Source organism: Megascapheus bottae, chromosome 9 (genome assembly GCF_031878675.1).
Source record: "Megascapheus bottae isolate mThoBot1 chromosome 9, mThoBot2.hap1, whole genome shotgun sequence".
Lineage (NCBI taxonomy): Eukaryota > Metazoa > Chordata > Mammalia > Rodentia > Geomyidae > Megascapheus > Megascapheus bottae.
In genome coordinates, this window is record NC_143517.1 from 7886032 (window position 1) to 7910177 (window position 24146).

The window sequence follows — 24146 nt, forward strand, 5'->3', positions numbered from 1 at the left end:
TTTTTTTTTAAATAAGGTCTCCATGGGCCGAGAGTTTGGCCTATTGGTAGAGTGCTTCCCTAGCATGCACAATGACCCGTTTCATTCCTCAGTACCACATACATAGAAAAAGCCAGAAATGGTGCTTTGTCTCAAGTGGTCGAGCTCTAGCCTTGAGAAAGCCCAAGGACAGTGTTCAGGCCCTGAGTTCAATCCAGGTCCCCAGTGTAAATCTAATTGTTAACACCCATGTGGCCAGGATGACAAGTGCCCACTACTGTGTTCAGCTATTGACTGAGATGGGGTTGGGTCTTGTGCACATGCTCAGGCTGTTCTTAAACTTTGATCATCCTAACCGCTCCTTTCCAAACAGCTAGGATTATAGATGTGAGCTTCCAGTGCCTGGCTGTTGTGAAATAATTCTAATTTTGTCATATACCTAAATGGTCTAAGATTTTATCTATCTATCTACACACACACAAATGTACATACATACATATGTATATATATACACATATATGTCTATGTATGTGTGTGTGTATATATATATATAACTCATTCTCCATTCTACTTCTTTCCACCCTCATTTACCTTTATAATTTGGTATTAACATCTTAAAATCCCGATTCTAGAGCAATGCCTGTTTTCTATTATAATTAGCTGTCCTCCCTTGCTCAGGTTCTGTTTGGATCTTCAATTCTTCCTTGCTTCTTTATCATAGTGAATCTTCTGATTGTCCCAGGAGACTGCATGTGGTGAACCCAGCGAGCCCCATGGTTGTTCATTAACTTGGCAGGATAGTGTTGCCCAAGCGTGTCCTGCTCTATTCATTTACTCCTGTTAGCATTGTACATTTTCCAACTTCAGCATCTTAATTCCAGCTGCAACAACAAAATGGACTGAGTGGCCACAACAGTAGACATTTATCTCCCCTAGTTCTGAGGATGGATGAAGGATATGACAGGGCTGCAGGGGGCTTCACATACAGGTGGACAGAGTTCCGGCCTCTTCACACCAAGTCCTCACATGGTAGAAAGGCCCAGTAGCTTTCTGAGGCCTCCAGGAGGGCTCTGCCGTCATGATCTGACCATCTCCCAACACCCCTACCTCCTAGTCCCATCACAGCGGGTGACAAGACCTCAACAGGAATGTGGGGACACAGGAATCCTGACCATGGCATGCATTTGCTCATTTGAGGAGCTGGAATATTGTCATCTGCCTTTCAACATGTTAGGTCTTACAAGCTGGTCTACAAATCAGCAAATGTTGAGGCACAGTTGGCCGGGAGGAGATTGTTATATTTTAAAGGCTCAAATCCGGTGCCAGTGACTCATGTATGTCATCCTAGCTATTCAGAAGGCTGAGACCTGAGAATTGGGGTTCAAAGTCAGTCCAGGCAAGAGTCTGTAGGACTCTTATGTCCAATTCTGCCCAATTCTGGCAGTAGAGGTATGGTTCAAGTAGTAAAGTGCTAGCCTGAACCAAAAAGCTAAAAAGCTCCTAAACCCTGATTCAAGCCCTGTATTGGCATACACACACACACACGCACGCACGCACGCACGCACGCACGCACGCACACACACACACACACACACACCACTCTTGATTTTCCACTGTTTTTCAAACTTGAATAACCAAAATAATATGTGACAAGACTTGAGGAACTCAAGGCTTCTTGGTTCTCCTTGCTGGCTTGCCGTAGTGCTAACACGAGTGTTGATTGCTGATTCCAGATTGCAGAGGGCATGGCGTACATCGAGAGGAAGAACTACATCCATCGTGACCTTCGGGCAGCAAACGTCCTGGTATCAGAGTCACTGATGTGCAAGATCGCAGACTTCGGCCTGGCTAGAGTCATAGAGGACAATGAGTACACAGCAAGGGAAGGTCAGGCCAGGACTGCCTTTCAGTCTTTTCTATTGTCTCCTCTGATGGTTTTTTTGTCCGCAATTTTATGATCATTGCCTGTAGGAAAACCTATTTAGTACAATACTTAATGTACTACCATTGTCTATTATCTATTATTGCTTTGTTACAATTATAGGTTTTGTTTTGCTTTGTTTTTGCCACTCCTGGGGCTTGAACTCAGGGCCAAGGCATTGTCCTTGATCTTTCTCAAGGCTAGAGCTCTACCACTTGAACCACAGTACTGCTTCCAGTTTTTCCTATATATGTGGTACTGAGGAATCAAACCCAGGCCATATTCCCAGCCCAATAGTTATGTTTTAATTTTTATTTTTTATTATTATGGAGATGATGTACAGAGGGGTTATAGTTACATAAATCGGTAATGAGCAAATTTCTTTTGTTGCTATTGGTGGTGGTGGTGGTGGTAGTTTTGAACTCTGGCCCTGAGCGCTATCCTGAGCTCTTCAGCCCAAAGCTAGCACTCTACCACTTGAGCCACAGCACCACTTCCAGTTTTGTGGTGGTTAATTGGAGATGAGTCTCACAGACTTTCATATCCAGGCTGGCTTTGAACCATGATACTCAGATCTCAGCCTTTTATGTCGCTAGGATTACAGATATGAGCCATCATATTTCTTTTTGGTCAGTGTCACCCCTTCCCTCCCTCTATAAAAGTTTTCCCCCATCTATCTCCATCTGCAAGTTGTATAGTGTATTTTCAATGTATTGTTAAGTGAATTCCACAACTGCATTTGTTCACCTTTGGTCCCTCATTGCTGTGTCCACTCCCTTGCCTTCCTGCAATAATAGTTGTTTGTTTGTTTATTTGTTTAAATACTCTTTAGTTTGGCAACAGTGGCTCATACCTGTAACCCTAGTTACTGAGGATCTGAGGATCATAATTTGAAGCCACCTTGGGCAGAAAAGTCCATGAGACTCTTATCTCCAATGAATGAGCAAATAGCTGAATGTGGAGCTGTGGCTCAAGTACAGTGTGCCAGCCTTGAGTAAAAGAAGCTCAGGAGTAGTGTCTGGGCCCTGAATTCAAGCCCTAAGACTGGTATAGGAAGGAAGGAACGGAGGGAGGGAAGAAGAAAGGGAGAGAGGGAGGAAGGGAGGGAGGGGGGAGGGAGGGAGGGAGGGAGGGAGGGAGGGAGGGAGGGAGGGAGGGAGGGAGGGAGGGGCAAAGTAGATTGACATGACCAAGATTCTCATTTGCTTTATAAGATGAAATCTTTTTATTCAAACAACAAAGTGTATAAATTCATTTCATTTAAGTTTAAAGGAAACATGTATAGTACTAATTCTCTACTAGAGGTTACAGATGAAGGAACTCAGAGGTTTGCGGCTTTTCCAGATCTCTCTGTAAGTGCTAGGGCCAGGATTCAAACCTAGAACTCAGCCTCAGAATTGATCCTAGTTGGTTTTTGGGTTGTTTTTTTTTTTTAATATGATGTTGATGAGCCTGAAGGCTCACAAAAACAACCTTTCTCCTGAAAGATGCCATGACCTACTGCACCACCCAATATCATGTGATATCACCTTGGCTCAGCTCAGAACCACCATGATGATGCTTTTTGTTGATATTTACATTGTGCAAAGCACATAGGCTACCCATTTGAGACTCACTGCAGTCTGGAAGGTTTCAAGTGTTTCCCCATTAGACAAATGGAAGGCTAAGAGTAACAAGGCACCAGGATCACATCAGGCAGTGACCAGCAGAGCTGAGGTTTAGTCCTGAGTACCCAGCCATAGCATTGTCATGCCCATGTGCTGCTGGTCCAGGAGCGGGTGTGTGCCTGGCACTGTCCACTGCTGTCTTTACAGCTCTTATTAAGACTTCCTATTTTGGTTGATCATCCATTTTTTTTGTTCCAGTACTGGGGCTTGAACTTGGGGCCTTATACTCCTGCTTAGTGCTCTGCCACTGGAGTCAGACTTCCACTTCCCCCAAAGATATTCTTAAGCAAAGACATAATAGAGCCAGGACACTGAGATCTGATGATCACAGTTCAGAAAAGTCCAGAAGACTCCATCCTCAATGGACTGCTTAATAAACCGATCTGGAGACTAGACTCAAGTAGTAGAATACTAGAACTGGAAGAAAAACACTAGTACCTGAAGATAAACCCTAGTACTTGAAGAAAAAAGAAGACAGACTCCATTTTTTTAAATCATTGATGGAAACCCCTAGCCTTTCCATGATGCTAGCTGAAATACCAATCCACACTTGAGTCCTACTGTCTTCCTGCGGCTCTTGCCTCTTGACACCCATCCCTTCAATGACTCTTAGAAGCATTGCTCCAGCCTTGTCTGGTTCTCAGCAGAGCATTGTTCTCGTCTGTCTCGCTCTAGTCCATGTGCTTTGTCCCACAAATGAGAGAATGAGACATTACCACTCACTAGCATGTGAATAACTGTTGGCACAGGCTTAAGAGATACGTTTCTGCAAAAACATACACATTAAAAGATGTTTATGGTTAGGTGCTAGTGACTCATGCCTTAAATCCTACATACTCAGGAGGCTGAGGTCTGAGAATCACAGTTCAAAGCCAGCCAGGATACCAAAGTCCGTGAGACTCTTATCTCCAACTAACCACCAGAAAACCAGAAGTGGCTCAAAGTGTGGCTCAGCTGAAAAGCTAAGAGACAGTGCCCAAGCCCCACAACCAACACAAAAAATAAAATTAAAGAAAGATACTTTATGTTCTGGCTGTGGATTCAGCCCAGTGGTAGAAAATGTGCTCAGCATGTGTGAGGGTCTGGGTTTCCAACAAAGGAAGAAAGAAAGAAAGAAAGAAAAGAAAGAAAGAAAGAAAGAAAGAAAGAAAGAAAGAAAGAAAGAAAGAAAGAAAGAGAGGGAGGAAGGGAGGAGGGAAGGAGGGAGGGAGGGAGGAGGGAAGGAGGGAGGGAGGGTGGGAGGGAGGGAGGGAGGAAGGAAGGAAACTTTGGAAATGAGATCTTTCACAGTGGCTCTACAGACACCAAAGATCTGTGCTTTGGAATTCAATGTTGACAGAAAAAAAATCCAGATATAGAATTAATTCCTTTATACACTATGTCATGTTCTTTGTGTTTAAAAGTAAGCCTGTTATAAGATCCCTGAGGGAAGGTGATCTCTGAAGAGGGGGCCATCAGAGGGGAAGTGAACACATTTGTGTATCACTTTGAGCTACGTCTGTGTATTCATAATCAAGATCTCTCTCTCTCTCTCTCTCTCTCTTTCTCTCTCTCTCTCTCTCTCTCTCTCTCTCTCTCTCTCTCTCTCTCTCTCTCTCTCTCTCTCTCTCTCTCCCCCCCCCCTCCACCCCAATCCTGGGGCTTGAATTCAGGGCCTGGGTGCTATCCCTGAGCCTCCTTGTACTTTAGGCTAGTACTCTACCATTGAACCACAGCACCACTTACAGCTTTTTCTAAGTAGTTTATCAAAGATAAGAATTACAGATTTTCCTGCCAGGGCTTGTCATCAATCTGTGAGCCTCAGATGTCAGCCTCTTAGTGCGTGCCTGGCTAAGATGCTTAGTTCTTCGTTTAAAAACAAAAAATCAGAAAGTGGCGCTGTGCCTCAGGTGGTATAGTGCTGGCCTTGAGCTGAAGAGCTCAGGCAGGGAGAGAGCCCAGAGTTTAAGCCCCGTGACCAAAAACTCAAAAGAAGAAAATATGAAGGCCTAACACCCCTGACCTTTCTGTTTAAGATGAGATGCCATCTTCTTCCTCTTCCTCAGGTGCTAAGTTCCCCATTAAGTGGACTGCTCCCGAAGCCATCAACTTTGGATGCTTCACTATCAAGTCTGATGTTTGGTCCTTTGGGATTCTCCTGTATGAAATCGTCACCTATGGGAAGATCCCCTACCCAGGTAAGGCTTACTCACTCAATTCCATGAAAGTGGTCTTTGAGGAAAGAGCCAAGCTGTGGGAGGCTTGTATGAACCCAAGTAGTTCCGTCTATCCAAAAGCAAAGAATAAACGTTCCTGTCAAAGCTAGATTTGCACTGGATTTTGTGGCAATGGCTCTAAAATGAGCATCGAATTGCTCTAAAAATCTTCTTGACTTTCCACTTAATCACGCATAGCTTCTTTCACTAATGAGTCCCACTAGTTACTCATTGCCTAGAGCAGTGCTTGTACTGTTCTACTGCTGTAAGTGTTGAGACAGTCTGGAGTCGACATAAGTGCCCCTGACACAGGAAAAAACAAATGTAAACATGAGGATTTCCGGTGTATTCTAGTTGATTTGGAACTGAGGGTATTTTTTCTTGTTTATCTGGTTGATTTTGCTCTTGGTACTAGGATTTAAACTCAGTGCCTGACACCTGCTAGAGCAGGTCTTCTGCCACCTGAGCCATGCCTCCAGCCCTAGAATTGAAGTTATGAAGTCATTTCCTCTTTTTTTTTTTTGACCAGTCCTGGAGTTTGAACTCAGGGCCTGAGCTCTCTCAAGGTTAGAGCTCTACCACTTGAGCACTAGCACAACTTGAGGCTTTTTCTGAGTATGTGGTACTAAGGAATTAAATTCAAGTCTTCATGAATGCTAGGCAAGCACTCTACCACCAGGCCAAACTCCAAGCCCAAGACTTTTCCTCTTTAGGAAATAGCTTCTGTTTCCAGTAACAGATGCTTCTGATTTTCAACTTACCTGTGTCGTGGGGTCACGATCCAGTATCTCCAGATTCCCCTCACCCAAGCTAAGGGAAGCCATATTCTGTCCCCTGTATCCAAACCCACTTCGCCCCACTTCCTCCAGGATCCATACTGACGTGTGAGGAAGGAATTTTTTTTCCCTAATTATTCACAAATGTTTTACTTTCCACAAAATCTATAGGTAAGCTGAATTTAAAATGAAAACTTTACTGTTTAAATCCTTCCTTTATTTAAAAATTGTCTGAGAGGTCCTGGAGTTTGGCCTAGTGGTAGAGTGCTTGCCTAGCATGCACTGATGGCCCAGGTTCGATTCCTCAGTACCACATACATAGAAAAAGCTGGAAGTGGTACTGTGGCTCAAGTGGTAGAGTTCTAGCCTTGAGAAAGTCCAAGGACAGTGCTCAAGCCCTAAGTTCAAGCTCCAGATTCAGTGGTTATGTAGCATATGCAAGGCGCTGGTTTCAGATGCCAGCACCAACAAAAATAAGTAACTGTAAACAATAACAATAACAACAAAACATAAAAACTATCAGCCAGGAGTGTTGCCTAGTGGTAGAGTGCTTGCCTAGCATGCATGAAGCCCCAGATTCGATTCCTCCATACCATATACACAGAAAAAAGTTGAAAGTGGTGCTGTGGCCCAAGTGGTAGAACTCAGGCCCTGAGTTCAAGCCCTGGGACTGGCAAAAAAAAAAAAAAAGGCCAAGCTCTGGTGGCTCACACCTATAATCTCAGGAGACTGAGATCTGAGGATTGAAGTTCAAAGCTAGCCAAGACAAGAAAGTCCATGAGACTTATCTCCACTTAACCACCATAAAGCCAGAAGTGGTGTTGTTGCTCAAGCTTAAGTAGTAGAATAATAGCCTTGAGCTGAAAAGCCTTAGGGACAGTGCCCAGGTCCAGACATCAAGCCCCATTACCAACAACAACAACAAAAAAATCTCAGCATGCCAGGTACTGTGAAGACTCTAAAGATGCAGTTATCACAGCCTGCAGCCTTGGAGAGCTACTATTCTGGTAGAGAGAGATGAGTGCTTTACTGACATTCAGCTATGGGTGGGTAGGATGCTGGGAGACTGTGAGCAGGGGCTGATGTTTTTTATCTAGTTGCCAGGGGCTCAAAGACATGATGGAGGGAGTCTCCTGGGCTGATTGGCATACAATAGGAATAGCTGGAACCTGGGATTAGGCCAGTATGGTCTGTCTCAATAAGTATTCAGTGGATGGATGGATGGATGGATGGATGGATGGATGGATGGATGATGGATAGATGGATGACCCACCCACTTGGCCATTTCATTTGTCACGCTCCTTGTTTGGGGTGAGGAAGCAGGCCAATGTCATACACTTGAAATAAGTGTATGTCAAGAGCTCTGTGGTCACAGGAGATTGATGTACCTGGAAAGCAGGGAGCTTGGGGACAGAGCAGGGCTGTGGTGGGCATGTACTGGTCAATCTCACTACTCTGCCAGGATGGCCACAGACCAGCTAGAATGCAGCCACCTGGAGAGAACAACTTTGGGTAGTACCTGCATTGAGCTGAGAGCCCCAGAGTATTTCTCTCTTATAAGAATTTTATAATCTGAATGTCCCTACAAACTTATTCTAAAGAGTGGTGAAATGTCTGTGTGTGTATATACGTGTGTGTGCCCATGTATATGTGTGTATGCAGTAGTAGAGCATGAACTTAGGGTCTGGACTCTGTGCCTAAGCATGTTTTTTATCAAGGCTAGCACTCTACTACTTGAGTTAAAGCTCCACTTCTGGCTTTTTATTGGTCAACTGGAGATAAGCAACTTATTGGCTTTCTTGGTCCTCATATTGTAGCCTCCTGAGTAGCTAGGATTATGGGTGTGAGCCACCAATGTCTGGCCGAGAAATATAGGTCAACCTACTGTCTGTCTTCGTATATCTTTAGCTCAATTATCTATAGTTAGATAAAAGATTGTATTTCCACATGTGTAATCTGATAAATATGTAACAAGATAATAGCATGTAACATGAGTGATAAAATACATACATGACGCTTAGCTGAGGACTCTGCAGCTCAGACAAAACAACTTAGCTGCTGGCTCGTAGTTGAGATGTTTCAGACTAGATCCCGATGCCTGGAAGGATTGCCTCACTCACTGTGCTTAGTGCTCAGAATCTGGAAAGATTTGAGTTGAAAAATTATAATAAATTTGAAAGAAGCCAGGTGCTAGTGGCTAATGCTTATAATGCTCGCAGAGATCTGAAGATCACAGTTTCGAGCTAGCACAGACAGGAAAAACCATGAGACTCTTGTCTCCAATTAACCACCAAAAAGTCAGAAATGGAGCTGTGACTCAAATGGTAGAGTTCTAGCCTTAGCCTTGATCTAAAAAGCCTAGCCCTGAGTTGAAACTCGTGTGTTGGAACAGAAGGGTGGGAGGGAGGGAGGAAGGGAGGGAGGGAGGGAGAGAGGGAGGGAGGGAGGGACAGACTAGAATAAGAGAATGATGAGAATTACAAGAAGGATTTCTTAGTCTGTTCCCAGTTTGCTTGTGCTTTGTAAGGATTGGGGATGGAGCTACCTACCAATTTCTACTCCAGAGCCTCCCAGGAAGGCCATCATAGTTACCTCCCTTTGTGTCTGTGTATGTCACTCAGCAGTGCCCTCTAGCTTCATCCACGAAATGACATGTTTTCACACTGAGCCTTTCTCCTCATTCCTAAGTCTCTGGTCCCAAGCAGCCTGCACTTTTGCTGGCTGCTTTTTGATGCCCAGGCATGGAGCTCTTCTGCGCCATTTGTCTTCCTCTCTGTTCAGTGGTTAAAACAGAATGCTGCACCCAGGTAACTTGTAAAGGAGTGAGATTTACCTGGCTCGCCATTCTGAAAGTTAAAAAGGGAGGGCCAAGAGCATCTGCTCAGTGTCCAGTGAGGGCCTGGTGCCACTTCATAACATGGTGGAAAGCAGAAGGGCAAGCATGCAGAACAGACAAAGCAGGAGAGGCAGCCTGGCTTTGTGACTGTCACAAACTAACACGGAGATGAGAACTCACAGTCAGAACTCTCTTAACCTATCCATCTAGTAAAGCACTCTTCAACACTGTCGCAATGGCCATCATAGTTGAGCGTGAGTTCAGCATGGGGAGGGGAGATATGAACACAGTCACACCATAACACACTGACTCCACCTGTAACGGGGTCTCTGCCCGGCAACCTGTGGCAACTGGCTCCACTCCCCCTTGGGGGGTGCTGGTCATAACGGGGCCTTCCCAGGATAAGTTGGGGGTATGCCTTCCTGTTCTGCCTGCTACAGCCCCTCCATGCAGGCATGCTAAGGACATACTCTTCCTCTCCATTCAGACCCACTTTTGCCTATAATCACCAGGTGATTCCTAGTTTCATCACAGGCAGAGTTGAAGTCTGCATTTCCTGTTCTCTTTTTGTTGTGGGGTGTACTATAGGTGGGGAAATGGAGGTGAGGCCAGAGGTCCTCATTTCAAAGCTGTGATTATATTTCTATAGGAATTTTCTACGTGAAAAAGATGCATCTCAGTAGGTCCCTTGTGGCTCACACCTGTAATCCTAGCTACTCAGGAGGCTGAGATCTGAGAATCGCAGTTCAAGCCAGCCTGGGCACAAAAATCTGTGAGACTATTATCTTCAATTAACCACCAGAAAAACTGGAAGTGGTGCTGTGGCTCAAGTGACAGAGCACTAGAAGGAGTCAGGGACAGCGCCCAGGCCCAGAGCTCAAGCCCCTTACTGACAGAGAGAGAGATTGATCCTAAAGGAGTGGTGATCTACTATCTGAAAAAAAAAAAACTGGTGACAGAATAAGCATTTTTAAAGATTATATTTTAGTTCTAGTAAAGCCATTTGCCCTAAAGTGATTTTTTTAGAAAGTTTTTCAGTGACAAGTGATGATGAAATTTATCACAATGGAAAGGAAAGGGCTTGAGATAGTGTTCCTCTTCTTTGCCAGATTGTACATATCTTCTGCATGAAACAAAGTCTTATAGAGAAGCTCACATGCCTACCCTAAGAGGGAGGGACAAAATATGCAAAAGATACAGATGAGACTAGGAGCTGCTAAAATGGCTAAAGGAGTGCAATTTTCTGTAGTGCTGCAATAATGCTGGACAATGTTATTATTCAAATAACCCTTTTTCCCTCACATTTCTCAATGTGAGAGCCTGAGACATTAGTAGGTATTAGAAGCCCTCTTCCATTTGAGCACTTGACTCCCCTCAAGGGATGTTGAAAACAGGAAAATTCCACCTGAGCTTTGACTCTAGTCAAGTACTAAAGACAGGAACAGTTTAATGACTATTTGAGGCAAGCTGTGATTTGCCTCTCACTTTCTGCCTCTCGTTATCTTGCTCATAGGAGAAAAAGTATCCCACAAATGACACGGACTATACTACAGATAAGTGTCCTGCAGATGACCTAACTCTGATTCATTTCTAAGTAAATGCTGAGTATCTAACAATTGGGCAATATTACCAGTGCTACTGGAACTTGAAGACGATGGATTTAAGTAAATTTACAATGGAAGACAAAATTTTAAGAAAATATGCTAGTGAAGTGAGTTCTGATGACTCACACCTGGAATCCTCAGTAGATAAAGATCTAGAGGATTGAGGTTTGAGGGCAGGTGGAAGAATCTGCTGGACTCTGCCTTCAAGATAACTGACAAAAAGTAGAGCTGGTGATATGGCCCATGTAATAGAGCACTAGCTTAGGAATTAGTCAGATAATTGGTGTGGGTGGGTTTGGGAGAGATGGAGATGAATGATAGGAGAAATGACACTGGTTGAGATGCATTGTACTCACAGATCACCATGTTGAATTAAGTTATTAAAGATAATAACCTAAATAGTGGCACTGAGAGTGGTAGTGCCTGTCTCTAGTCTCAGTACTCCGGAGGTGGAGGCAGGAAGATCATGAATTTGATCCTGCCTGGGTCACATAGTGAGATGCTGGGGGAAAAGGGGAGATGAGATAAAATGCATGAAGATAATTGCTTTCTAAATAAATCCATGTGGAAGCAGAAAAGAGTTCTAGTCAGGCTCCATACCTTTTCTTACCAAAGAGAATTTTCTTTGTCTTCAACTTATACATTTGCCTGGTTTTGCTTTTTAATAAACTGAATGCAATCTTGATATCCCCTACTAACTTATACACATATATACACATACATATGCATATACATACATATATGTATAATCCCATAGTAATATATACATATATGCCTACAGACACATGTGTGTATATACACACATAATACACATATACAGTATGTGTATACATGCAGAGTAGCAGGAAGTCATAAAAAATTCTAGAAACTGGCAGCCAAAAGACAGAGATGACGATATTGGCAGAATCAGGGTGGGTTTTTTTTGTTGTTGTTCTTGCTTTTATTTTTGTTTTTGTGTATCGGCCATGGGCTTGAACTCTGAGCCTGAGCTCTTCAACTCAAGGCTATGGTTCTACCCCTTGAGCCAAGGTGCTACTTCCTGTTTTCTACTGGTTAATTGGAGAGAAGAGTCTCATGGATTTTAGTGACTAGGCTGGCTTTGAACTGAGATCCTTAGATCTCAGCCTCCTGAATAACTAGGGTTACAGGTGTGATCCACTGCACCTGGCCAGAATCATATTTATTTGAGGCTTTTATCTGGGCTGGAGGATAGCCATCTGTCCCTATGTGAAGTCCCAATGTGAAGTCTTTCCTCTTTGTGTCTCTATCTCTTCTTTCTAGAAGGATATTGGTCATGTTTGGTTGGGACCTGCCCCTTCAGCTTCATATAACTCTGTGTGTGTGTGTGTGTGTGTGTGTGTGTGTGTGTGTGTGTGTGTGTGTGTGTGTTCATGCACGTATGCATATGCCAATACTGGAGCTTGAACTCAGGGCCTAAACACTGTCCCTTAGGCTGGGAGCATAGCCTAGTGGTAGATTGCTTGCCTGGGTTCAATTCCTCTGTATCACATACACACAAAAAAAAGACAGGAGGCTCAAGTGGTCACAAGGATAGTGCCCAGGCCCTGAGTTCAAGCCCCAGGACTGGCAAACAAACGCTGTCCCCTTAGCTTTGTCCCTTAGAGCTCAAGGCTAGCTCTCTACCAGTTACGCCATTCCTCCACCTCTAGCTTTTTAGTAGTTAATTGGAGATAAGACCCTCAGAGACTTCCCTGCCCAGACTGACCTGGAATTTCCATCCTCAAGTCTCAGCCTCCTGAGTAACTAAGATGATATATAGCATAAGCCACCAGTGCCTGGCTTTCATTGTGCTGCATTCTCTTCTTCACTGGACTCATCTCCCAATATGGTCCCATTCTGAATGACTTGAGGTTAGGATTTCAACTTGTGACTTTGGGAAGAGTACATTTCAAACCATAATATACTCAATAATGTTTTTTTAAGCTTTAAAAAAAATAATACTTTAAAAAAAATACTTGCAGGATCTGAATCGCAAAAAGACCCCTGTAGCCTTCTGGTCAGTTTCTAAATGTGGTTTTGCGACCCTAGGGAGAACCAATGCAGACGTGATGAGCGCCCTGTCGCAGGGCTACCGAATGCCTCGCATGGAGAACTGCCCAGACGAACTCTACGAAATCATGAAGATGTGCTGGAAAGAAAAGGCTGAGGAGAGGCCAACCTTCGATTACCTACAGAGTGTCCTCGATGATTTCTATACTGCCACCGAGGGCCAGTATCAGCAGCAGCCTTAGCTTGAAAGAGAAACGGCTCCGGATGAGATGAAGTAGCCTTGTCTAGTGGCCCGGTCAGTCATCTGCACCTCTGGCTGGCCTGACCTGCACTTAGAGGCTGAGTTTCTCAGGAAGGCCAGCATGGTGTGGGAAAGCATTCTGTTTCTTTGGCTTGAGGTCCACTAAGGTGTGTCAGCTGGGCGACCTTTCCTGCCTGGTCACCATCAGCCTTCTGAGGACAGAACAACTCTTCTCTCCAAAAATGAACCCACACTGGTCATGCAAACACAATGAAGGCGTGTGACTCAAAAGTTCAGAGACCAGGGTAACAAATCCACAGTGATGGCAGAACTAAACTCTTCTGTTAAGCAAAAAATAACCTCCTGCATAGCATGACACTGCTTTGCACTTCTTTGTGTTTTTCTCTATGCATTGCCTTTTTTTTTAACTTACTAATCCAACCTGTTAGATTTTGCAGGTAAAGTCAGCAGCTTAAGAAAGCTTTCAGATTTCGATGTTTTGTTCTTTGGAGTCCATTCATAAATTTGACAAAACAGTTACTACCATAAGAGTTGATAAATCTGATGGGCAGACAGCAGCAAGACTGCCCCCTGCAGGACAGTCATTTAGGTGCACTCACCAAGACCAGGACTCATGGCTCGGGGCTTCTAGCCCATAACTTCCAGGGAAGGAAAAAAGCCTCAAAAACTGCTCTGCCTTGTGAAGGAATATTAACCATCCAGCCTTTCAATTCTAGGGTTTACTAAAGACTTTGGACTGTGTCCTTTGGAAGAACAATACCATCCTAATTTCTGCTGAACTTTGCAGAGTGTAAACATTTCCTTCATCGCTTCAAATGATTTGAACATTATTTTAAGGATCAAAGATTAATTTTAGTTGTACTCTAGAAAGTAAACAAGTAATAATAATAATGATTCCAGATTTGAGGCCCTTTTGTGATTAATCAATCTTTTCTAGTTTGTTTATGTACCCAAGAATATGGAAAAAAAAAAAGTGATTCCAAAGGGCCCAGAAACTAATGTGGCAAGAGATAGAGAGGTTTTGTTTACTCAGCTTTTCTACTGGAAGCTCAGAATGACTGCAGTGACAATTCATTTCACTTATGATATATGTACAGACCTAATAATTCTATTTTTGATTTTGTTTTAATATACCTGGTCCAATAACATCTCAAACTTTTCTTTGTGTATACGTGTGTTCAGAAATGTTCAACAACTGAGATCATAGAAGTAAGTACTTATTGGTGGAGAGTGGGGAGCTAATAGTTCTATAAACTTGTATGGAAGTTCTTCATCCTTTTTGCTATCAAATTAGAGAACTGGGGAGCCAATGGTTTGGACTCCTGAAGTCCCTTGAAAAGCACCAAATAAGTGTGCTTTCATGGCTCATGGTAAGATCACCTGCCTAGCAAGTATGAAGACAAGTTGAAACTCCAGTACCAGCAATTTTTTGAAAAAAAAAAACCAATAAACTAAAGAAAAAGTAAAAATAAAAAGACTTGTTTTCAAATAAGTGTTACAAGCACCATTAAAATCTTAGAGTCTCTTTTCTCTAAATTTTAGTCTTTTTCCTTGAGCGATTGCTTTAAAATGTCTTTTCTCATGTATGAAAACATCCTTTCGGAAGTCTTAAAATTTCTCAGTTCACAAAGATAGAATACTATCCCTGTGGAGTATCTCAGCGTTGGTTTGCACTGGTAAAGTTCCTGATCTCTATGTTCCTTGTTCACATTTTGCTCCATAACCACTCATATTATTCAGTTTGTTTCATGGAGAGGGATTGGAAAGGATCCCTAGGATTAAAAGTCTCTCGAGACTCACTAAAACGTTATCTTTACCTTGTTTTGCTTCTGTTCCTATTTCTTATTTGACTTTCCCTCTTGGTCAAGCATTTCATCCTCTCCTCCATCCTGACCTGACCTCCATCAGGAGCCATCAGCAAAGTGTGTGAGCCATGCCTGCTGCTCAAAAGTCAAGCAGTCAGCTGGGCACCTGTCATCTTAGCCACTTGGGAAGCTGAGGATTGCAGTTGGAGGCAATCCTAGGCAGAAAAATCTTCCAAGGCCCCTTTTCGATCCATCACTGAATGGGGCAGCACCTACCTGTTCCCCTAGCCTCCCAGGAGAATGAATTTGGAAAACCCGTGTCTTTGGCCAGCCTGAACAGAAAAGTCAATGAAACATGCATCTCAACAAAAGAAAGCTGGTCATGGCAGAGAAGGCATGTCATCCAACTGCAATGGGAAGTGAAAAATAGGATTGTGGTCCAGGTTCACACCTGAGCAAATAGTGAGACCCTTTCTCGAGGATAGCACAGCAATGTGATAGTGTTATGGAGCAGCTGCTGGCAAACATGAGATCCAGAATTCAAACTACAGTACCAGTTTAAAAAACCCACAGGTGTCCTTGTCCCAAGAGTGTACTCAACAGTAATCAAAGGAGGGGCCACTCATTCTACTTATATAGTGGATAGAGCCAAAGCACTGGAACCATGATAACTATAAATTCATTGTCAGTGCTTCCTTTCCTTTTTCTTCTCCCAGCTCTCGTGAACTATACCCAGACAACCAACACACTAAAAGGTTCTCAATGCGGAAATACTACTTTGGATACATTCCACTGGATTAAATGAAATGTTCCCCAACTGGATTCTCCACTCTTGTCATGTTCAATTCCAGTTATGTTTCCACCGTTCGTGAATACTTTCTGCTTCCTCAACAAGAGCTTATCTCTGATGACATGACAACTCCCGCCTTTCTTCTCCATGTCTTCCTTTATTTCTCCTGCCTGATGGAAGGGAGAATCCACATTTTTGCTGTAAGTTTTTAGACTAAATGAATCTGAGCCTTGATATTCTTGCTGGTCAAAGTGCTGATTGTAAGCACATGAAGACACCAATATAGCTTTCTTGTGTTTTCTCACGTTACAGAAACAAACTCACACAACAACCCCAGAAAGGCCTGGAAAATGGCTATCTTCAGTTCATAGCTAAGCAATCAGATACATTCAAAAACACAGAAATAAAGAGACTGGCTTTGGCTCTCGTTGTTTCCTTGTGAAATAAAGTGAATGAAATGCCTGTGTAGCAAACTACACAGTGTTCAGTGTTGTGGTGGGCAAGAGTGTAGCTTACAAGATGATCCACTGAAGTCTGTATAGATGTGAGGAGAAACCTCTCTCAATTTTTCATAGACACAATGTTATGTACACATTAAACTCATCACTCACAATTTCAAAGAGTTTATAGTTTTGAATAAAATTATTTTTTGCTTTGAGGATTGACAAAATATAGATTTCAGCAAGTTCCCCCATTGATACGTTTTACAGGAGTAAAATCTCAGTTATCTCCATCTAAGGGAATAGGGCCTGGCTGGAGGAAGCGACTCTAATTGGAGTTGTGGCCCAGATAGAGAAGCTGGGGTACTGGCCTCTTCCTGCCCACCTGTCATGAAATACACAGGCTTCTTCCCCTGCTGCTCTGGACCCAAAGCAATGAGGTGAAGCAACTATGCATAGAAACCTCTGAAACTGGGAACTAGAGAAAATGGTTTCCTGCTTTTAAGCTGGTCACATGACAGATGCTGACTAACAGTGGGCCATCAAAAAGGCTAAGAGTTGCTAAGACAACAACTAGAAGAGCTAAGGCAGTATGCTGTTCAGGGTCCAGCGGATGAAGTCTCTGTGGAGAAAAGACAAGGAAGTCATGTATTCGTGGAATACAGATCTTTATATCCCAAAACAGGTGACTCATCCTAGCTATCAGGAAGCTGAGATCTGAAGATCACAGTTCAAAACCAGGCAGGAGAGTCTCTCATCTCCAGTTAACCATCAGGAAAGTAGAAGCTGTGCTGTGGCTCAAAGTGGTAAAGTACTAGCTTAGAGCAACAAAGGCCAGTGACCAGGTCTGGAGTTCAAGCCCCATGAATGACCAAAAACATAAATAAGAATATAGGTTTTATTTTCATAGGTATACCTCCCACTGAAGATAGTTTGTTGTCCAGAATTCTCATGATGCTCCATGCCAGGAAAGACCACGTGAAGAAGCACCAGGATTGATATGGAAGAAGACCCCACTAAAGTGACAGAAGAGGCTGGGAGTTTGGCCTAGTGGTAGAATGGGAAGACCCGGGTTCTATTCCTCAGTACCACACACTTAGAAACAGCTGGAAGTGAGGCTGGCTTAAGTGGTAGAGCTCTAGCCTTGAGAAAGTCCAAGGTCAGTTCTCAGGCCCTGAGTTCAAGGCCTAGAACTAACAACAACAAAAAAAAAGAGTGACGGAAAATAGACAAGTGTAGAGAAGGATTTTTTGGGGGGGTGGGTCATGGGCACTGTCCCTGAGCTCTTCAGCTCAAGGCTACCACCCTACTCTTGAGCCAACCCCCACTTCCTGTTTTCTAGACGTTAATTGGAGATAAGAGTCTCAGGTCCTTTTGTGCCTGGGATGGCTTTGAACCTTGATCCTCAGATCTCAGCCTCCTGAGTAGCTAGGATTACAGGTGTGAGCTACTGCACCCAGCCAGAAGGATTTTGGTAGGTGAAGCTGGCAAGGCAGGGTCAAATGGCTCCAGATTAGTGAGCTCTGGGGCTTAGAGAATGGACCTAATTGTCAAGTTCATAGTTCTGGGGTGACTGAGGCTTAAAAGCCTGGAGGATTAACACCCAGTGACAAGTGGGAGGATTTGAAGTGAAAAGTGAGCAGTACATCCTTGGCTGCCACCAAAAAAAAAAAAAAGCTACAGACAGGGTGGCTTAAAAAACAGAAATGTGTTTCCTATCGTCCGGAGGCCAGGTCAAAGTATATATAGAGCAGCTTCCTCCTGAAGCCTCTCACTGGCTTAGCATTCTGAGGTCTCCTTCCTGTGTCTTTACACATCTTTGTGTTCAAAGCCCCTCCACTAAGGCCTCCAAAGTTCCTCCATTAGGGTCTACTTTTATCATCTCTTTTTTCCTTTGTGCTTGTCCTAGGGGTCTAACTCAGGGTCTGAGCACTGTCCCTGAGTATTTTGAAAGGCCAGTGTTCTACTACTTGAGCCACAGCTACAATTCTGGCTTTTCTAGCGATTAATTGGAGGTAAGAGTCTCATGTGGACCTTCTTGCCCAAGCTGGCTTGGAACCATAATGCTCAGATCTGAGCCTTCTGAGTCACTGGCATACACACCACCTTCCTGGCCTCCCCTAGAGCTATGAACCTCTCTGGGCCTGGCTTTGTTCATGACCTACAATACCTAGTCTACCTCCTGTTGCCTATTACCTGAGGATAACGAGGATCTGCAATTGAACTGTGCTGGTCACAGAAAATGACAAAAGCTGTTACTACACAGTGTGGTGAAGTGGCGAGCGGTGGTGGGAAGGTGTGGGTAGTACAGAACCCGAAGTCTGTGCATGGCTGGCCTCACTGGCGATGGGACATGGCTTAAGGATAGTGGTGGGCAGATTGGCTCACACCTGTAATCTTAGATACTGAGGAGGCTGAGATCTATGGACCAAGATTTGAAGCCAGGTGGAAATGTTTGTAAGACTCCAGCTAATCACAAAAAGCCAGATGTGAAGGTATGGTTCAAGTGGTAGCGTGCTCGCCTTGAGCAAAACAGCTCAGAAACAGTATCCAGGCTCTAAGGTCAAGCCCCAGAACTGGTAAGAGGGAAGAAGAGGAGGAGAAGGAAGAGTAGGGGGGATGGGGAGGAGAAGGAACACCTTAGAATTCAGTTTAAAAATTCTCAACTCTAGGCCAGGAGTTTGGCCTAGTGGTAGAGTACTTGCCCAGCAGGCACCGAAGACCTGGGTTCGATTTCTCAGTACCACATACATAGAAAAAAGCCAGAAGTGGTGCTGTGACTCAAGTGGTAGAGCTCTAGCCTTGAGCAAAAAGGCTTGGGGACAGTACCCATGCCCTGAGTTCAAGCCCCATGACCAATAAAAATAAGTAGGTGAATAAATGAGTAAATAAATAAATAAAAAGACTGACATACTAGTATGTCAGAGACATAGAAACCAATTGTTCAAGCAGCAAATAAAGTATTTTTGACTGGGCACCTGTGGTTCACACCTATAATCCTAGCTACTCTGGAGACTGTGATCTGAGGATTACAGTTTAGTTCACAGCCTGGGGAAGAAGTTCTGTGAACTTCTTATCTTCACTAAACTACCAAAAGTGCAAAGTGGAGTTGTGGCTCCAGTGGTAGAACACTAGCCTTGAGCACAAAGGCTCAGGGACAGCACCCAGGCCCTGAGTTCAAGCCCTAAGGCAAGCAAAATAAATGAAATATTTTTTGATTATAACATATGTATAATATGTATATTTTGGATTATAACCATAAGCTAGCCACAAGTCCACGTGGCATATGTGAATAATTCTGCACATTTCTCAGGCACTCTAGCTCCAGGTAATTACACAGGCATACCAGTAGGTGGCGGTAAAGGGCAACTTCCCTGCCCTTTAATGTCCTCCTAGCTCTCATTTCAAAGAACAGTCTCCCAAGGAGAGACTGCCCAGACATTAAGGCAGCCTGGTGTTCAAAGTCCACAACTGGGACTACCAGGCTGATAGACTATACCTTTGTTTTGACCTGCTGACCTGATACTTTTTCTCTCTGGTCTTGAATACATCCGTACACCTCCTGTTATAATGAAGAAATTCAAACTTTCCAAAGGGCAAACCAGACCAAGAGCTCCCTCCCACAGCCTTCAAGTCACTTAACAAGAAGAAAAGTCAGAGAAACTTCCCCAGGCAAGAGGAGGCTGGGGAGATTTATTTATCTTCCTTCACTCTTTAATTTATCTGATTTTACATTATCTTGATTGTCATGGGAAGCTGGGCACTAGAGACACAAGCCTTTAATCCTAGCTACTCAGAAAGTTGAGATTCTAAGGTCTGTAGTTCAAAGCCTGCACAGGAAAGTCCAAGAGATTTGTTTTTTGTTAGTCCTAAGCTTGAACTCAGGGCCTGAGCACTGTCCTTGGGCTTTCTCAAGGCTAGAGCTCTACCACTTGAGCCACAGCACCACTTCCAGCTTTTTCTATGTATGTGGTCCAGAGGAATTGAACCTGGGTCTTCATGCATCCTAAGCAATAACTCTACCTCTAGGCCAAACTCCCAGCCCTACGAGACTCTTATCTCAGAAAAAGCTGAGAATGGTGCGGTGGCTCAACTGGTAAACTGCTAGCCTTGAGCAAAAGAAGTTTGGGGACAGTGCCCAGGCCCAGAGTTCAAGCCCCTCTAAGGAAGAGGGTAGTTTAATAAAGAATAGAAGGGAGGAAGCCGGGCGCCGGTGGCTCAGGCCTGTAATCCTAGCTACTCAGGGGGCTGAGATCTGAGGACTGGGCACTAAAGGCCATAAACTCTTATCTCCAATTAACCACTAGAAAACCAGAAGTGGTTCTGTGGCTCAAGGGATAGGGTAATAGCCTTGAGCTGAAGAACTCGGGGACAGGGCCCAGACCCAGAGTCCAAGCCTCACGACCAAGAACAACAGCAACAACAAAGTAAAATGAGTAAATTTGCCTTTACTTCTGGAAAACACATTAATACAACCCCTGAAATAGGCTTTGAATACTCTGAAAACCTGATATCCAAATCTCATCAATTACCTCGAAGAACATTGCCATCTAGTGTCCAGCCACATAAATGACATGTCTCAGTATTGATGAGCAGACTTGTAGATATGTACATTCCAATGTGTTAACAAACTGTGCTAAAACAACTGTTTTAACCTTCATATAGAAATGCCTGCTATTGAGCACTATTTACGAAAGCAAAGACATGCAACCACCCCAGACGCCCCCTCAGTAGATGGTTGGATCAAGAAGATGTGGTACTTATATACTATGGAATTCTATGCTGCCATCAGAAATAATGACATTACCCCATTTGGAAAGACTTGGAAAAAATCATATTAAGTGAAGTAAGCCAGACCCAAAGGAACATAGGCTCAATGGTTTCCCTCATTTGTAATAATTACTACACATCTAGGACTCTCTTAGCAGAGGATTACAATAGTGTAAAACCTAACTACACAAGGTCATATAGGATGAGGCTATGGGCCAGGAGTTTGGCCTAGTGGTAGAGTGCTTGCCTAGCATGTACAAAGACCCGGTTCAATTCCTTGGTACCACAAACATAGAAAAAAGCCGAAGTGGTTCTGAGGCTCAAATGGTAGAGCTCTAGCCTTGAGAAAGTTCAAAGACAGTGCTCAGGCCCTGAGCTCAAGCACAGGACTGGCAAAAAAAAAAAAAAAAAAGCCTACGTGAAAGGGTCTCTAGGAAACAAGAGCTTTATCTTGTTCTTAATGTAGTATGTCATTTCTCTTCTCCTTTGTTGCCCTTTGGTTAATCTCATCTTGTTACTGTATCTGACTTTGTTACTTGGCACATTCTATGTAAGTTTATTTCTTTATTTGAAATAGGAAAGGGAAGGGGGAAAAACAAGATGATTGGGAGGGGGTGGGGAGGGAAATGGGGACAAAAACAGGAAGGAGTATCAATGTGTGAGAAGTAATGTATCTACTATCTGGCGAATGTAACTGTAACCCCTCTATACATTACCTTGATAATAAAAAATAAAATGAAAAAATGGCTGGCATTGAATAACAATGTAAAATATAAATACAAGCTGGGTGCTAGTGGCTCATACCTGTGATCCTGGCTATTCAGAAGACTGAGATCTGAAGATCACAGTTCAAAGCCAGTCCAGTCAAGAAAGCTCATGAAACTCTTATCTCCAATTAGTCACCAAAAAACCAGAAGTGTAGGCATGGTTATAATGGTAGAGTGCTAGCCTTGAACAAGAAAGTTCAAGGACAGAGCCCAGGCCTTAGGACCCACAGAAAGAAAGAAAGAAAGAAAAGAAGAAGGAAGGGATTAAAATTTAAGAAAAACACCAAAATCCTACAAAGCACAAAGTGCTCATGGGCACAAGTATTGCAATGAGTCCCATCATTTTATACAATTAATAATGATAGTAAACTTTGGAATAATGAACTGAAAACAATTAAAACCATGTTTTCCCCTTCCCCTAGAAAGTGTTCACCCAAGCCGAGCAGAGTGACTCACGCTTGTAATCCTAGCTACTCCAGATGCTGAGATCTGAGGATCAAGGTTCAAAGCCAGCCTGGGCACAAAAGGACCTGAGACTCTTATCTCTAATTAACCTCTAGAAAATGGGAACTGTGGCTTGGCTCTATGGTAGAGCGGTAGTCTTGAGCTGAAGAGCTCAGGGACAACTTCCAAGCAGAGCTCAAGCCCTATGACCCACAAAAGAATAAGAATAAGAATAAGAATGAGAAGGAGGAGGAGGAGGAGGAGGAGGAGGAGGAGGAGGAAGAGGAGGAGGAGGAGGAGGAAGAGGAGAAGAAGAAGAAGAAGAAGAAGAAGAAGAAGAAGAAGAAGAAGAAGAAGAAGAAGAGGAGGAGGAGGAGGAGGAAGAAGAAGAAGAGGAGGAGGAGGAGGAGGAGGAGGAGGAGGAGGAGGAGGAGGAGGAGGAGGAGGAGGAGGAGGAGGAAGGAAGGAAGAAAGTGCTCACCCACGTTAATGGCTCTTGAGGGTGGTAATTACAGTCTTCAAGTTCATACCTAAATTAATTACACTGGAATTGCGTGGCCTTTCTGTAAAAAGTGTAAATTTCCCTGGATGTTCTGTGTTGTAATGCTGCATGATACCTGAAGATAATTTCATTCACAGCCCAGTAAATACTAACTACTCAGCAAAATACTTACTGTAGTCATCGTTTTTATTCTCATATATTCTCAGTTGGAAAGTGATATACTTTTCACTAGCCAGAAGACTAACAACTGGCTTCTATTCAGTTTTTTTGGTTTTTGTTGTTGTTTTGTTTTGTTTGTATTTTGTTTTTGGTGGTAGCGGGGCTTGAATGCTGGGCTTGGGCACTGTGCCTCAGCTCTTCAGCTTAGGGCTAACACTCTACCATTTTAAGCCATGCTGCTATGCCTGGTTTTCTAATGGTTAAGTGGAGATAAGAGTCTCACAGATTTTCATGCCTGGCTGGCTTTGAACTGCGATCCTCAAATCTCACTCTCCTGAATAGCTAAGATTACAGATGTCAGCCACCAGTGTCTGGCTTTGGCTTCTATCTTGTGTAAAAAAGCAAGCTATTTCAGCCAGGTTCTATTTCTTGTGACCTGAAATTGAAATGTATAAATAAATACAAGTAAATCATATTGCCAAATACAGTTACTTCTTTCTGAATATTAAGAAAATAAGGAATGGTGACCTATGATGAATTTTTTAAATGCCTATTTCTATCTTCACAACTTCAGGCTGAAAACAATATGCATGAAAGAGATTTTTATCAGTCTCACAAAAGTGTAATATATAATACTTTTTAAAAGTTTCAGAGCTCAATTTAAGCCCTACAAAATAGCAGATGTCAATTGCAAGTGTCAGTTGGAGAAACTGTAAAGCTATGACAAGTTAACGTTGTTATTTAATTTTACTCTAACACTTACATCAAGTTCCCTGGCTGAATAGGTACATGTTTGCTTTAATATCAGAATGTTATTCATAAAGTTATATGATTATTAAGAATAAACAGAGCATTTCCAGCTGAAAAAACTGGCACCCTCCACTGGCAAATAACCAACATGTTGGTTTGCCTATAATATAAATGGCAAGATTTAATTTTCCCCCAATTCCTACACATTGGTACTTAGTTATTAATTTGAATACTGACCTACAGAACCATTGCCAGACCAGTGAGCAATTATTCTGTCAAATCTTGGATTGAGAGGTGAGCCCTTTAAGTTATCATCAAGGAAAGGAAGTTCTGTTGTTTTCTTCTCGAAATTTCACTAAGATTTGTTGCTAGATTGCTTAAAGGTACTAATGGCAATATATCCAGGTTAGAGCTTTCTCTAGTTTGGGGGGGCAGTTTGGCTTTTCACACAAAAACTTCTTTTATGTTT

At 43.2% G+C, this 24146-nt stretch overlaps 1 protein-coding gene across 5 annotated transcripts in view; it reads left to right on the forward strand.

Moving 5' to 3' along the window:
- Nucleotides 1-16268, forward strand: part of Lyn (LYN proto-oncogene, Src family tyrosine kinase) — a 134856-nt gene extending 118588 nt beyond the window's left edge. For all 5 annotated transcript variants that reach the window (XM_090338831.1, XM_090338835.1, XM_090338833.1 and 2 more), the window contains exons 11-13: nucleotides 1713-1866; nucleotides 5613-5744; nucleotides 13028-16268. In XM_090338831.1, coding sequence (XP_090194957.1) covers nucleotides 1713-1866; nucleotides 5613-5744; nucleotides 13028-13230 — 489 coding nt within the window. In that variant the 3' untranslated portion in view covers nucleotides 13231-16268. The remainder of the gene's footprint in view (nucleotides 1-1712; nucleotides 1867-5612; nucleotides 5745-13027) is intronic.
- The last annotated feature ends 7878 nt before the right edge of the window (nucleotides 16269-24146 follow it).